Source organism: Gekko japonicus, unplaced genomic scaffold (genome assembly GCF_001447785.1).
Source record: "Gekko japonicus isolate JY-2015 unplaced genomic scaffold, Gekko_japonicus_V1.1 scaffold1085, whole genome shotgun sequence".
Lineage (NCBI taxonomy): Eukaryota > Metazoa > Chordata > Lepidosauria > Squamata > Gekkonidae > Gekko > Gekko japonicus.
The window spans coordinates 316,674-331,269 of NW_015159746.1; the positions used below are offsets into that span (position 1 = coordinate 316,674).

Sequence of the window (14,596 nt, forward strand, 5' to 3'; positions counted from 1 at the left end):
CAGTATTCATCCTCTATGCTGCACTGTAGCTACATAAGGAAACCCTGCAGGAGAAACAATGTTTTGTTTAGGAATGATGTTTTCTGTATATCTCATGTGAAACACTTGGAACACATGGAAGTGATGGCTATGCACAACTGGAGTCTGCTGCACATGCTGGGGGGAAATGGAGCAGGAATACAATTAGTTTTCAAGCAACACTTTTAAGTAAATTTCGTACAAGAGGTCTAGGCAGCAGGTTTGTATTCTCTGTCATGCTAATCTAAAGTAGAAGGAAATCCCCAGATTTCATAATTCCCATGGTGGAAGAATTATCTTTATTCTTACATAGTATAACAAAGCCACATCCAGTTGTTTTATTAACAGAGTTTAAATTGAAACAGCAGGGGTTTCAAGACACTTTGAAGAACAACATATCTTGGTTTAGTATGGAATGAAAAGGTTACACAGCCATATTGGACCACACAAAATCCAAAGACAAGAAATCTCTGCAATGCCTTTTGTTATGACCAAATTGTGTCAGTTAGTTTGTTCCTAATAAAAGGTATTACACTTCCTACCAGTAAGCAGCCGGTCTTAAAACAGTGTGTATAAAACAGCATGTATACCTCTACAGCTCATTTTAGATAACAGAACAAATATCGTCTTGGGGATAGACAGGAAACTTTCTACAAGGCCAGATCTAAGTAGTCGCTTCGCTTTGTCATGGAGAATCTTCATTTCTTCCTATTCATTCTTAGCTGAGTCTACTCAGAGCTTGGGCTAGTGTATAAATATCAATTTCTGAGAGAAAAGAGAAAAAGGTTTATTAAGCACTTTTAAATAACTGTCAGTCTGAGAACTTCTACAAAGTTAGCAAATACTTTAAGATACTACAAGCTGCTTTGTCGGTGTGAGGTTCATCCCATGGTTCTTTATAACTGGGTATTTATCGATACAGAAAGCTAACAGAAGAAAGTTTAAGTCCAGTGGCACCTTTAAGACCAGCGAAGTTAAGCTTATACCCAGAAATAAACTTTGTTGGTTTTCAAGGTGCCACTAGACTCAAACTTTGTTCTGTTGTTTCAGACCAACATAGCTACCCACCTTGAATTAAAAATAAGTGAAGGTAATAGTGGTAATCAAGTACTGAACGCATGTGGAACTTCAAATACAGTTCATGATGATACGGGGGTGGGGATTTGGTATATTATTTACAGTTAACATGCCTAGACAGCAGCTACAAGAAGAGCCAAGATGTTCTGCTGCACTCTTGGCTTGGGGAATACGGGAGAAATGCCCATGGATTTCTGCATTCATAACAAAAGATGTCCGAAGATTAAGACAGTTGTGTACTTTTGCAGCTGTCTTTCAGTAACATCCTTCAGGGGGCATAATTGGGTATTTCAGCAAAATATGTGTATAATCCCCCATTAGAAACTTGGTTTCAATATTCTGAAGGAGCCATATGATCTTGCATTAGGAAGATTTTGCTCGACCCCAGTGCCTCTCTACTCTTGCAGCATGGCTCACTACAATTTAATGCCACTTAAAATTTGCCCTTGATGCTGCTAGATTTTTGTTCCCTGCCAAATGCCAGGCAGAGATGTTGTGGATAAAGAAAGTCTCCTGTGCAGAACCTGCTTGTCAGTTCCTTTGTACTGTAAGGTCAACTCCTGTTAGAATATTTCATGTACTTACTCTGAAGATCTGGATAGTGGGGAACCAGTTCCTGAAGCATCCTTGCCAGAGTAGCCGGATCCTTTCCCCGAAGCTGACTCACAATGTCAGAAGACAGACCAGTAGGTTTGTTATTCTGCTCTATGTTCTGTTGCTGATACGCATTGTATGAACTGCCACCAGAAAAGGGAGGCTGATAGGCTTTTCCATCAGCTTGGAGACTTGGTTGTTGGTATCCAGATGATTTTGGCCAGCCAAGACTATTACTTGCCGCAGGAAGAGATACAGCCATTTGATTATTATTCCCATTATTATACCAAGAGGGAAAATCTTTTGAAGGGCTACTGGCTGGATAATCTCTTGTAGCAGAATAGAAATCCCTCATACTATTCCAACTTCTTATTTCAGTAGCTGTCATTCTGTTATCATGTTTTTGAGTGCTGCTTTGTTGGGGATACTGTGTTGGGTAACTGCTTTGTGAAGATGTACTGCAGAGAGATTTTTCTCTAACTGGATTAGACTGGAAAGAAGCAGAAGCGGATTGGCTGAACTGCTTCATCCATTCACTTATTCCACCAGGAGAGTTTCCTGACTGAGGAGCAAGTGATTTCCTGAGGGCAGACATTGTTGCAAGATAATTGGAGTTCACTGTATAGGAAGATGTCATCTCCTTCATCTGGCGGGTATATAAAGCACTTGGAGCTTCTCCCAATAGGCCCTGTGACTGTGCAAGGCCACTTGGAGCTTCTCCCAATAGGCCCTGTGACTTTGCAAGTCCACTTGGAGCTTCTCCCAATAGGCCCCGTGACTGTGCAAGTCCACTTGGAGCTTCTCCCAATAGGCCCCGTGACTGTGCAAGTCCACTTGGAGCTTCTCCCAATAGGCCCTGTGACTGTGCAAGTCCACTAGATGTATGCTCTTGAGTCCACTTCGTATCTCCTGGAAAAACAACAAGACCAAAGCACACCATATCAACAGGGCTGTGTTAGCTATAAACGAAGTACACTACCAGTTGCCCATATAATCAGGTTTGCCAGGCTTTTCCTGTCAAAAGAAAAATCTGAATAAGAGAGTGCAAGGTTACGTTCTACAGTTTATTCCAATTGTGTAGTCATATTACTAATCTGATACTCATGTTCACTCATCCAACCATCTCTACACATTCAAAACTCTCCCTTCCCACAAGGTGGTACGTCAGCAGACCTTGAATCCCGGGATGCTTCCAACTGGCCTGGTTGGAGATCATATTGAACCATTCATACTTAGAAGCACTCAGGAAAGAAACCCTAATGACCTGCGGCTGAAAACATCCACAGATAAACAGAACTCCATCAAACTTCACCTCCTCCAGAGAATATTACACTTGAATTAAAAATAAGCCAAGGTCATAGTGGTAGTCAAATACTGAACACATGCGGAACTTCAAATACAGTTAATGATGATATGGGGGTAGGGGTGGGGATTTGGTATATTATTTACAGTTGACAGAGTACCTGGATTATCATCAAAGGTTTTGCGTGGTTTATTAGGTCTTTGCTTCTTTGTATTTCTGCCTCCTGGTGCCATCAGTGGTGGGAGGCTTTTAATATGCTTGAGCTAGAAGAACAAAGAAATCTTATTGCCTGTTTGAACTGCGTGTAGTGAGATAAGGCTGCAGAAAAGCAATGGCTCAGTAGTTGCTATGGAGCTAACTGACTTTCAGACGACACACACAACTGAACAACAGTAGAAAAGGAGACTCTTGCTAGCTGTGTTCTTACCAGAAATTATCTAGACTCTCAGCAAGAATTAGTTTGGTTCCTTTTTATACAAAGAGAGAAGCAAAGTATGCCCGAACGTATGTCCGAAGTATGTCCATCTCCAATGAGACTGGAACATTCCAATTCCAAAAGGAGGCTGTTAGCAAGTCTAGACCAAACAACCAAGGATGAGATCTCTAAACTGAAAGCTTTAGAGAAAAAAGATACTGGGAAAACATTCAGAAATCATTTGCCTTCTGTTTAAATCTGTTCTGAAATCTGAAATGATATCCACACAGAACGGACCACTGGATACTTACCGTGAAGGGTCCTTCTCCTCTGAAGAAAGGAGGACATCTTGGTGGTTCCCATCCTCTATTCAGGGAGGCAGGAAGAAAGTCTTTCCACTTCCTAGCTCCTTAGTGGGAGCTGCCCATCTCCTCAGTCCTTGCAACTCCGAAAGCAGTTATCAACAACCTAAACTAAAACTGGAGGACACTTGGGTCCAAGTATTTCAAGACTTGCCACCAGAGATTTTAACAGCACGACGGAATTTGAAATCAATCACTCAACGTCTGGCAGAAAAACACATCCGTTATCACTGGCTTCCACTAGGACATTTACACATAACCCACAAAAATAAGAGTCTTCACTGTTCATGATGTTAAGTCTGGAGAAGAAATGTTAAGAGCTTTAGAAAATGAAGCTATATAAGAAACTTTTACTGTGATGGACTATAAGACTTACAGAAAAACCTTCAAGAGCCTCTGAAAAAATATTTGTTGGAGCCCTCAGAAAATGAAAAAATTAGATTAAATTTAGGTATTTTGTTCTATTATCATTAATTTTTACATATATTGATATCTTTATATAATAGGAGCATTGCGGGTAAGGCATTCGGGAGGAACTCCCTCATTACCTCCCATAGGGCGGGGTCTGAGGGAAGGACCCCCTTTGGGAATTTCCAAAGTCCCATAGGGAGGTGGCAACCTCCAAGAACTCCACCACGAAGGTATAAATATTGTTGGAGTCGTTTTATTTTTATTTTTTAAAGAACTTTAACAATTATGTATTGTTTGTTTGGGAGTTTAAGGAGAAGATAATAAATAGTCTTTTAAGCAATCACCGGGAACGACAGGGGGGAAACTTTTTTCTTAATATATACATATTAAGCAGACATTGCCAGTGACACTGTGTATAATATGATGTAATAGTATGTACAGTGTTCCAAAATGTATGAGATTTTTGTTGCAAACATGTTACATGAAAATACTAATTAAAAAAAAACAATCTAAACTAAGAACAGATCAACACTCTAGAACAAACCAGAGAAATGAGTAACAGCAAGGTAGGATAACAATACAACAGGAAGTGGATCTGCTGACAGAAAGGTGAAGAATGATGACTTTGAGAGGGACAAGATGTCCTCCTTTCCTCAGAGGAGAAGGACTCTTCATGGTAAGTATCCAACGGTCCATTCTCCCTCTGAGGTGAAGAATATCCTGGCGGGACCTCCCAAAGCAGTGTCCTCGTTTACTGGGTGGGTAATCATCCTCTGCTTCCAGAATACGTTGCAAGACTCATTTGCCAAATGCTGCATTAGCCAATCCGAAGATGTTCATCTTGTAGTATTTTACGGAGGTTGAAATTGTTGACCAAGTGATCCCTTGCATACTTCTTCAACTGTAATGTGACTGTCAAATACTGTGTTGGTTGCACCACATCAAAGTGAATGAGTGGTAATTCCAGTTGGGATGCTTTTTGGGGAGGACTTTATAGGTTTCAGTAATGCAAGCCTTGAAGATATTGCTGATGACCGATTTAAACACCTTCATTTATCTAGTGTAAATCATAGCCTTTCCTATATTTATTTATTTATGTATTACCTTAGGCTTCTAGCCCTCCCTCCCCTGCATAGCAGGGCTCCTTAGGAGACAATTAGGATAAGTAAGATTCGGACGCGAAGATGAAAGGCCGATCTCTTGGGATCTGTGACAGGATAAATCCACCTTCAGCTTAAAGGTGGGATCAGTCCTACATATGTCTGGCTTTCCAAAGGTAGTGACCAGTGTTCCCTCTAAGCTGAGTTAGTGTGAGCTAGCTCACCATTTTTTAGCCTCTGGCTCACACATTTTTGTCTGAGCTCAGGAAGGAGGGCTCCAGAGCAAACTAATTTATGCAGTAGTCAAATTGCTTGCTCACAGCTTTAATGCCAGGAGCTCATAAAGTAGAATTTTTGCTCACAAAACTCCACAACTTAGAAGGAGCATTGGTAGTGACTCCTACTGATAGTGCATAGCGACATTGTGGACTCATGGTAACTGTGACACCAAGAGGAAACAGTACCTGATGACTTTCATCAGCGAGTATAACGAAGTATACTGTATCATGCATGTCCTGAATCAAAAGAGTGAAATGCATGGAAAACTCCGTGTTTGGGGCCACAGCCAGCAATAAGTTCCAAAAGGAGGCCACAACCACTCCGCACAGGCAATTGGGGTGGGGGTATACGGGTAAAGAAGTGGAGCAGTACCCAAGGGAACAGGGTACTGCTGAAGAAGCAACAGCCTACAGGAGTCTAGTTACTGTGGATACTGCTGAAAGAGTAGTTCAGTCCACCTGTATCCCAGGGGGAGCTGTAGAGCATTCTCTGGTGTTTAAGGTTTACCAAACGTTTTCCCTTGTTTCTGTATGTTAGCGCTTGTAAGCTAAAGGCCTCTCTGTTTTATCAGGGGCATGCAGTTAGTTATTGCCTTCTGCAATAATGCTATTGCACTAAATTAAGGCAAATTCTAAGGCATGACTTGGATTATTTTTCTCAACTGTCTAGAGGATTCCCAATTTGTTCTCCTGTTGTCCTTGTTGAAAACTTGGTAACAGGCATCGGGAGCAAAGGCTGCTTTTCTGTACCTTTGTCAAGAGCATCCCCAACTAGTTTGTCTCCTTGACACAGGTAGGCCACAACTGTAGACTCAGCACGAATGTCAGCTTGCCAGGCTCAGAGCCACAAGGTTCTACCTGCGATTGCCCCAGGTGCCCTAGCCATGGATGAAAAATGTTTAAAGGCATCCAGTGTTGCATATGCTGTCAATGAGGTGGCTTTGGGTGCTCTGTTAACTCTTGCCACCAAATGACGGCTGCAGGCTGGGATAAGGTGAATAAAACCCCTAGAGCAGACAGTGGACTGCTCTTGAAACTGTTGAGGCTGTTGCAGAAGGTGGTAGTGGCTTCATCGGCTTCCCTGAAGGTGAGATCAGCCGGTTTCCCCATGCTGTCTTTGATTGTGCCTTTGCCACCTTCTGACAAGGTCCAGATGATTGTAGTTCTGCTACAGGAGCGTCAGCGAATGGGACCTGCAAAAAACTGATTCGTGAAAGATCAGCATACGGTTTCTTAATAATGCTTGGAGATTGCCTCTTGGCCGTAGGTTTTGCCCATTCTGTCTTTAACCGTTTCTCGAGGAATTCTGGTAAGGGGAATACTTTGTTACACCAAGCCTAGGGAAGAATTCTTTCCTCCCTTTGGATCTGCCCCTTGGTTTTGTTGTAGGAGGATCTGGCTCCCTCTGCAGAGGATCCCCCCTGTAGTTTTAAGGCTGCCATAGTCTTAGATAATAGGTACTGATAGTCCTCTGATTTAAGGATCTTAGGACTGTTCTGGGATATCTCTCTCATCCCCTTCTCCTTAAGTGGAGATGCTGGGGGTTGAACCTGGGATCTTCTGCATGCGAAGGAAATGCTCAACCACTGAGCAACAGCCCATGTCTTTCTTCTACCTCACATCAGAGTATATGCCTGGGACTCAGTGAGGGGAATCCCTCCCTCTTTCTTCTGCTAAAGGGTTTCTTCCTAGCTGCCTTAATAGGCCAGGTAAGTCTCTCTTTGGATGAAACTGTGGAGTTCCACTATATCCTTATCTGGGAGGAGTGCAGGAGGACCACCTGGATTGGGACCTGCACCTGTCGCCTTCACTCTGACAAAAGTTGACAGTCTCCTCCCGTCTCTCCTCCATTTAATCCTCACAACAACCCTGTGAGGTAGGTTAGTCAGAGAGTGGGGCTGGTCTCAGGTTGCCTAGCAAGCTCCCGTGGCAAAAGCAGGGACTCGAGCCTGGGTCCCCCACATACTTGTCCAGCAGCCTTAGCCACTACACCACATTGGTGTTGGTCTGAGTATAATGCTATAATTCTGAGGGAAGACACTGGAGAGAACCCGATCCCTGCACATTACTCAGAAGTAGACCGGTCTCACCACTGCCAAACGGGAACCAGTTAATGCTGCAACTTGGTTGATCTGAAGTTGGCTTTGATGATTCTCGCTGTGTCCTGCAGCATTTATATGGCTTATGGAAGTGAGAAACCACTCTGCAGCCTCTCTCATGACCAGTTGGCAAGATCAGCAGCAGCAGTGGGCTCAGACATGGCACTGCAAGATCTGGCTGCTGGGAGGAATGATGCCTCTTTTGGCACGCTTTTGATGCTGAGAAGTTTCCAGGCATGCTGGCTCCTTGTGAATCCTGCTCAGCAGTGACTGCTGTGAGCAGAGCTCCTGTCTCTACTTCAGACAAGACTCCTTCAGAGGGCTCATTAGAAGCCATTTGGCAGATTGTAAATATAATTGTTTTAGGGCCTACCAAAATGGCCACCCCTGAGGGGCACTTTCCCCCAACAGTCAAACTCCTTCCCTTAGATAGCCTTGTGGAGGCAGGAGAGACAGAGAAAGACAGTAAGGGAGTTGGGGGAAATAAGAAAGGGCAGGCAAGATAGGGTTAGAAGAAGCAAAAAGAAGAGGAAAAGAATAGGTGAACAGAGCCGATGCTGAACTGCTCTCCCTGTCAAGGCAGGAAAAGAACCGAGGAGATGGGCGGCTCCCACCAAGGAGACAGGAAGTGGAAAGACTTTGTTCCTGCCTCCCTGAACAGAGGATGGGAACCACCAAGATGTCCTTCACCTCAGAGGGAGAGAGGCTGTGCTCATGTAGGCAGGGTTTTCCTATTCAGATGCTTCACCCTTGTTTTTCTGACAAGTAATAAATCCTACATTAATCAGTTTTTAAAGTGCCTTGTCTCTTTGGCAGCTGGACCTCTTGAGGGCAAAAATCTAAGACACTATAGTATTTCAAGTAATTTTTATGAAAGCAGCTGCCTATCACATCCCAAGTTGGCTTAAAAAGCAAGCAAACAAAAATTCTTAAACAATTCCAGAACACTATTCACAAGTGCTTGGATAATAAACCAGGCACTTTCTGAAGCTGGCTGCAAAGCAACCCAGCATACCAGCTAAGGGAGCAATACACAAAAATTAGATTGCAAGAAGTGTATACAGAAATATAAAGGTCTAGGATGGTCCAACCACTAGACCAACTGGCCAAAGAAGCAAAGACTAAACAGCAGAGAAAAATTAAAGCATATGAGCAAGCAAGAAGTTTATTATGCAATTAATTTAAGCTTTTAACATGAACAGAAGAAATGTCTCCCTAATCAGCATAATTGATACAAGATCTGCTGCTGTTGACACAGAATCAGAAAATGAGTACTAGACAAGCTTTTAGAAACCACAGAATAAATTGGTATTAAAATAAGATTACTTACAGCTTCTTTCTTTTCACAAAAACCCTTCAAAGCTTCTGACAAAGACTGTGCAATACGTATTACTTGAGTTGCTTCAGTGTCAGATGTTATCTCAAAGAAGTCCTATAAAAGTTTAAAAGGCTATGAATGTAGCATTTAAGTATGTGAAGTCACTTCATTCTGCATTGCTTTCCATAAAGCACTACTTTTTCCTAATGGCAGACAATAACCACAAATGTCAGTTTTCAACCAAATACTAGAAGTTCAGGTTGTATGTGATGCCAGCCTCTCTCTATCTAGTACTGCTCATTTTTTTTCTTTGAGCATCTCTGAATGTTTTTCCAGGCCCCTCTGCATCCCTGTTTCAGCTAGCATGACTAGAAGTTGCTGAATAAGGAAGTTCCTTACCATCTCCAACACAGAGGGTGAGAGGGATCAGAAGTTTGACCAGGGTCTTTTGAGCTGTGACCCTACAGAATTAGCTACCTGTGGAGACTTAATGGTGTAGGCCGTGTACAGAGAATACAAAACCTTTTACTTTAAGTGTATTTTAGCTCATAATCTGGTTCTCACTGTACTGGTTTAAGACTACAAGAGGACGGAGTCCTTCATGACTGGAAGGGGACTCCATGAAATTTTTTACATCAACATGCGGTTCCCGAACTTGCTAATGTCTGAGAACTGCTGTCCTATGTGATGCATTCTAAAAGTAGACGTAACTTGCAGTCTGATCCTAGACATAAATAAATCCACTAATTCCACTATTTTCAGTAGGATATACTCCCAGGTAAGTTTGCAGAGAACTGGCTCAGAGATATTTCCTGTTTCAATCTGCAAAAACGTTTAGCTTTTCAGAGCTGTTTGAGCTATTTCATAATAAAACTTGCTTCTTTATTAGCCAGCAAATGGTGCTGAACAACCAAAAACTATAGTTCTTTATTTCCTTACTTCCCAGACTCAAAACTACTCTTTATATATTCAAATAGGTCAAACTGGTGAATCCTGATAACAAAAGGAGAGCCAGCCATTAACAGAATCTATCAAAGAAACTATTAAGTATGGATGTACTGAAGGAATTACCCCATCTTAAAAAGGACAAGATCAATTTAGTAGTGGAAGCTCCTTGCTGCATCAGTGGCAGTATCTCTCAGTAATTTCTCAAAAACATTCCTATCAACACCACTCCTTCCTAAATGGTCCTTTAAATTGTTCCAAACAAATATACATTTGTAAAATACTTTATGGTCTTCAAAAGAGAAATATAGCAATAAGAGACTGTTACAGGTGTGGATATTATACAAAGTATGCTTCTGAGGAAATCTGCTCATGTAAGTGAATTAAAAGTCCCCCAATCACAAACAGTTTTTTGATTAAATGCATTATGCAGCAATTTATATACAATTAACAGACTAAATGCAAATCCCACACATGATATACTAGACACCACATAATACATCCCATGACTATAGTAAGAACACTGCTTGAAAAGTAAAGATTTGAGGTTTAAGAAGGTCATCTTTTATACCTGTAAGAACTCACAAAACCAACTATCAGAAAATCTTTCCCTTACCATGTATTCCAGAGCTTTCTGTCTCAGAACTGGGTCATTCTGTAAGAACAAGCAATGCAAACAAATAAGACAAGATATATTTTATGGCACAGAAGTCTCATCTGGTGACAAAAGCTTCCCAAAATCTGCAGAGCCTAGGATCTAGAACCTGAGTCAATGAAAGACCAACAGTTAGAACGGCTTCATTACAGTTAGCTGTCAGGTACCTGTCTGGAGTTTTGCAGTGGAAGTGCACAATCAGGGGACTACCCCATCTATTCAACAGAGCTCCCTCCAATTCCCTGCACCGTACTTAGAGGCAGGAAACAAAAACAGAAGAGGGTGCCTCCCAGCAGGGAAGACAGGAAGCTGCAAGTCATCCCTGCCTCCTGCTCCAAGTGAGAAAATGGACATAACTTCTAAATAGACACTTCCGTCTGAAAGATGGATTACAGCACCGGGAACCATTAGCCAGTACTTCAAAGAACCCTATGATATTCCCTCAGATCACCACGACCAATCTCCTACCTGCTTTGGACTAAGTATATTAATGAAGCACTGAGACCTGCTTTAACTGTTAATATATACAAAGTGATTTAAGATCAGAGAAATTCAGAAGGGAGTTTACACCCCTGTTCAAGTAATAAAGTGTTACTGACACATACCTCAGGCTTGAAACTACCTGACCACCTGAAAGAAGAATCAACTGTTAAGAGAGTGCAACAAAACTGGTTTCTATTCACCACACACAGTTCTCAACTTGTTAAAACATGATTTCACCTGGTATGGTAATAAAACATAGATGGTAACACAAACAGGCTGTAGTAACATCAAGACAGAGGTAAAGGGGAATTTCACATTACCCAGTTCAAGCCGGCAATCATCCGTTTTGAAGTGAACCGGTACAGGGCTGCCATTTCACACAGAGCTTGCCCCTACCGGAAATGAGCCGGATCAGAAGCGGTTTGGCATTTCAGACTTGCGCCGCTTTGTTTTCCCGCCGTTTTCCTCCCGCGCAGGTGATCGATTTTTTAAAAAAACGTTCAATTTATAGCGCTATAGCAGTATAACAAAATACTCCATGCATTCCAATGGGATTGATATAATGCTATTCCGTTATAGCGCTATAAATCAAACGTTCAACAAAAAAAACCCCCAGCCGGAGATCGCCAGCGCGGGCGAAAAAGGTGGGGAAAAAGTGTATCGGAACCGGGAGAGGGCACTGGAGACCACTTGGAAGTGAATGACAGGTAAAACACTTCAGTCCCGGTTCCTAAACAGGACTGAACTGAAGCGTTTGTGTATGAAATGACAAATACATTCCGGAAGGGAACCGGTTCTCAAACGGGTTCTGTCTGAAATGACAGACCAGAACCCGTTTGAGAACCGGTTCCCTTCTGGAATCTATCGCCTGTCTGAAATTCCCCAAAGTTACAACAGAACCAATTCAGGAGAGAACAGTATTAAATCTATTCACAGAGAACTGAAAATCAGTCTGACAAATATTTAATATGGACTTTTCAGAAGCTACGAGTACGGCCACACAGCCATAGTATAGTAGAGTAAAGGTCATTTCAGTCCAAAAGAATCCTGACACTCAAATTTCAGCAAGGACTCAAAGTTTATCCAAGGTATTAAAAAAGAAAGTAATACTCCTTAGTTGGTGAAACGACCATACTAGTGGTCTTTACTGCTCTATGCAGCATATTGTAAGTAGGATCCTATCATGTAATCTCTGTACTGCTTAATGTGTCATGTGAATACTTAATGCTATGCTCCTGTTCTTTCTGGTGGTTCCAGACTTCTAATATCTGAATGCACTGGCTAATGAATGTCCCATTTTGTTGACTGCATTGATCCCTATGTGTAATTGAGTCCCTGTGAGAAAGGTGGATTATAGAAAAATAAAAATAAAAGCCTCATGCCACAGGAAGGCTCTGTACTAGAGGATCCAATGGAGGTGTTACACACACACTCCTCAAAATGACACCATTTTGCAGGTCTCCCCATGTTCCCATCTAGGTAGAACAAGAAGCCAAGTTTGGAATTAAACAGTGAACTGATGGTTCACACTGTGAACCTTTTCCATTATTCTACTGAAAGCTGTGAGGTACTTTCAACAACAGGGAACAGCACACAGACAAGAAACAATAGCTGAAAGACCAAGTACACACCTAACTAGAAATATACAAATATTTTTCACTAATGTATTGGTTTATTTTGTTACCTACCTTGCTCTCTTCTTTGCTGCTGAAGCTAAAACAAAATTAGAAAGGAAATTTGTAAGCAGATACCTACGGAGTATAATATGCAGACCCTCACAAAATTTCACTGAATGGAATTTGCCCACACGTCACTCAGCCTGTTCTTTCACCCAAAATGCTGCTTGCCCACATACACAAAGCAGGCTGTGCTACCCCGACTATCAACTCCGGCACGGCCAGAAAGAGCAGGTATCCTTTTGCTTACAAAGAGAGACATATTACTAGAATTTTCAACAAGGAATTCTACTAGGAATCTCAATACCTCTGGGGACAGAAACAAAGCCCACAGTTGCTCATTGTGCCCCCTTCCTTTCTGACATTGCTGGAATACCAGAGTTTCTTTCTCCCTCCTCCCATGATACAGTATCTCCTACAATGGATGGGAGCTATGCCCAAGAGGAGGCATGGAAGGCAAAGGAGAAAGCTGTCATTTCTGAAGCAGAATGGAAGACAGCAACTCCATTCATAACGGCTGCTCCTCCCTCAACTGTAAATGGATTTGGATACCAACTGCTCTGCCAGTATTTATCCAGCCTCCCCTCTTCTCCTAACAAGCACACACTGAGCTGACAGCTCAGAAATGGAGCTTTTAGCAGTTTACCATCCAAACAGTCATTTCTCCCTCTAGATTCTCTGGTTTCCACAGCAACCATCAGTGGCTATTAGCCACAAGGTATAGATAGGGGCTCTGGGGCAAGTGATGCTCTGTCTTCTTGGTGCTTGGGAGGGTCAACAGTGGGAGGGCTTCTAATGTCCTGGCCCCACTGGTGGACCTCCTGATGGCACTGGTATTTCTGGCCACTGTGTGACACAGAGTGTTGGACTGGATGGGCCTTTGGCCTGATCCAACATTGGCGTCTCTTATGTTCTTATGTAACCAGACCATCACAGAAGCCTGCTCTTCTCCCCTCCCCGGATTCCTTCTAGCCATGGCACTTTCATTAGTGTCTGGACCAATGACTGAATCAATTTTTTCATCTCCTGCCTACTTCTGTGCCTTTGTCCAGGTGAAGTACTTTTTCAGTTACTCTTTTCCTGCAGCTTGTTGATAGCTAATTCTGTAAACATACAATCACAATCCTTAACCCCAGAGTAATTTGACAGAGACAACGCCAAGGAAAACCAAGTCTATTAATCTCAGTAATCTCATCAAATACACCATCACTAAGGAGTAACTGAGGTATAACTTGCATAAATACAGATGCAAAATGTACATTTACATCAATATTCAAACAAAAATACTATGTATGTTCTTACTTACAAGTTGCACCAGGTCGCTCATAACCTTCAACCTAGAAAAAAAGATTTGATCAGATTTAATTTTGTTATACTAAATCCAACTTTAGAGTAAAAGCAAATAATAAACTTGTGTTTTGATAATAAAACTCCCTATATTATAAAGACAAAAACATGAAAACTATTCGTCTCTGTGCTTCTTCAGAGATGGCTGCCCAGCAACTTTGCCGTTACTCTATTCTGATGGCTTGCTTAACACAGACGACACCGGCTGGATTTAGCAAGATCCCAAATCTGAACTACTTCTTTACTGCCAGATCCCTAGCCTTAAATTTCCTTTGTCTAAGGGAGGCTGCAGCTTTATGAACTCCAAGGAGCTTACCTGGATAAGATCAGACTATATTTGAAAAGGAGCTCCAGTTAAAATCACAAATGAATAATATTCCTTCACACAAATGCACCCCCTGCTGGGCCCAGGCAACTTTTTGCAGGTCATTAGTAAAAAGAAGGAAGAAAACCCGCGAAACTTGCGGGGGGGGGGGAGCTCCAAACTGAGCAGGGAGAGGAGGAACCAGCAGGAG

At 42.1% G+C, this 14,596-nt stretch overlaps 1 protein-coding gene across 1 annotated transcript in view; it reads right to left on the reverse strand.

Moving 5' to 3' along the window:
* Positions 1 to 303: 303 nt before the first annotated feature.
* The window catches only part of LOC107105568, a 32,916-nt gene continuing 18,623 nt past the window's right edge, over positions 304 to 14,596 (reverse strand). The window contains exons 9-16 of the mRNA XM_015405567.1: positions 14,041 to 14,071; positions 12,747 to 12,771; positions 11,181 to 11,205; positions 10,537 to 10,575; positions 8,988 to 9,089; positions 3,153 to 3,255; positions 1,681 to 2,598; positions 304 to 783 (exon numbers count right to left, since the gene is read on the reverse strand). Of these exons, the coding sequence (XP_015261053.1) occupies positions 737 to 783; positions 1,681 to 2,598; positions 3,153 to 3,255; positions 8,988 to 9,089; positions 10,537 to 10,575; positions 11,181 to 11,205; positions 12,747 to 12,771; positions 14,041 to 14,071 (1,290 nt within the window). The 3' untranslated portion in view covers positions 304 to 736. The remainder of the gene's footprint in view (positions 784 to 1,680; positions 2,599 to 3,152; positions 3,256 to 8,987; positions 9,090 to 10,536; positions 10,576 to 11,180; positions 11,206 to 12,746; positions 12,772 to 14,040; positions 14,072 to 14,596) is intronic.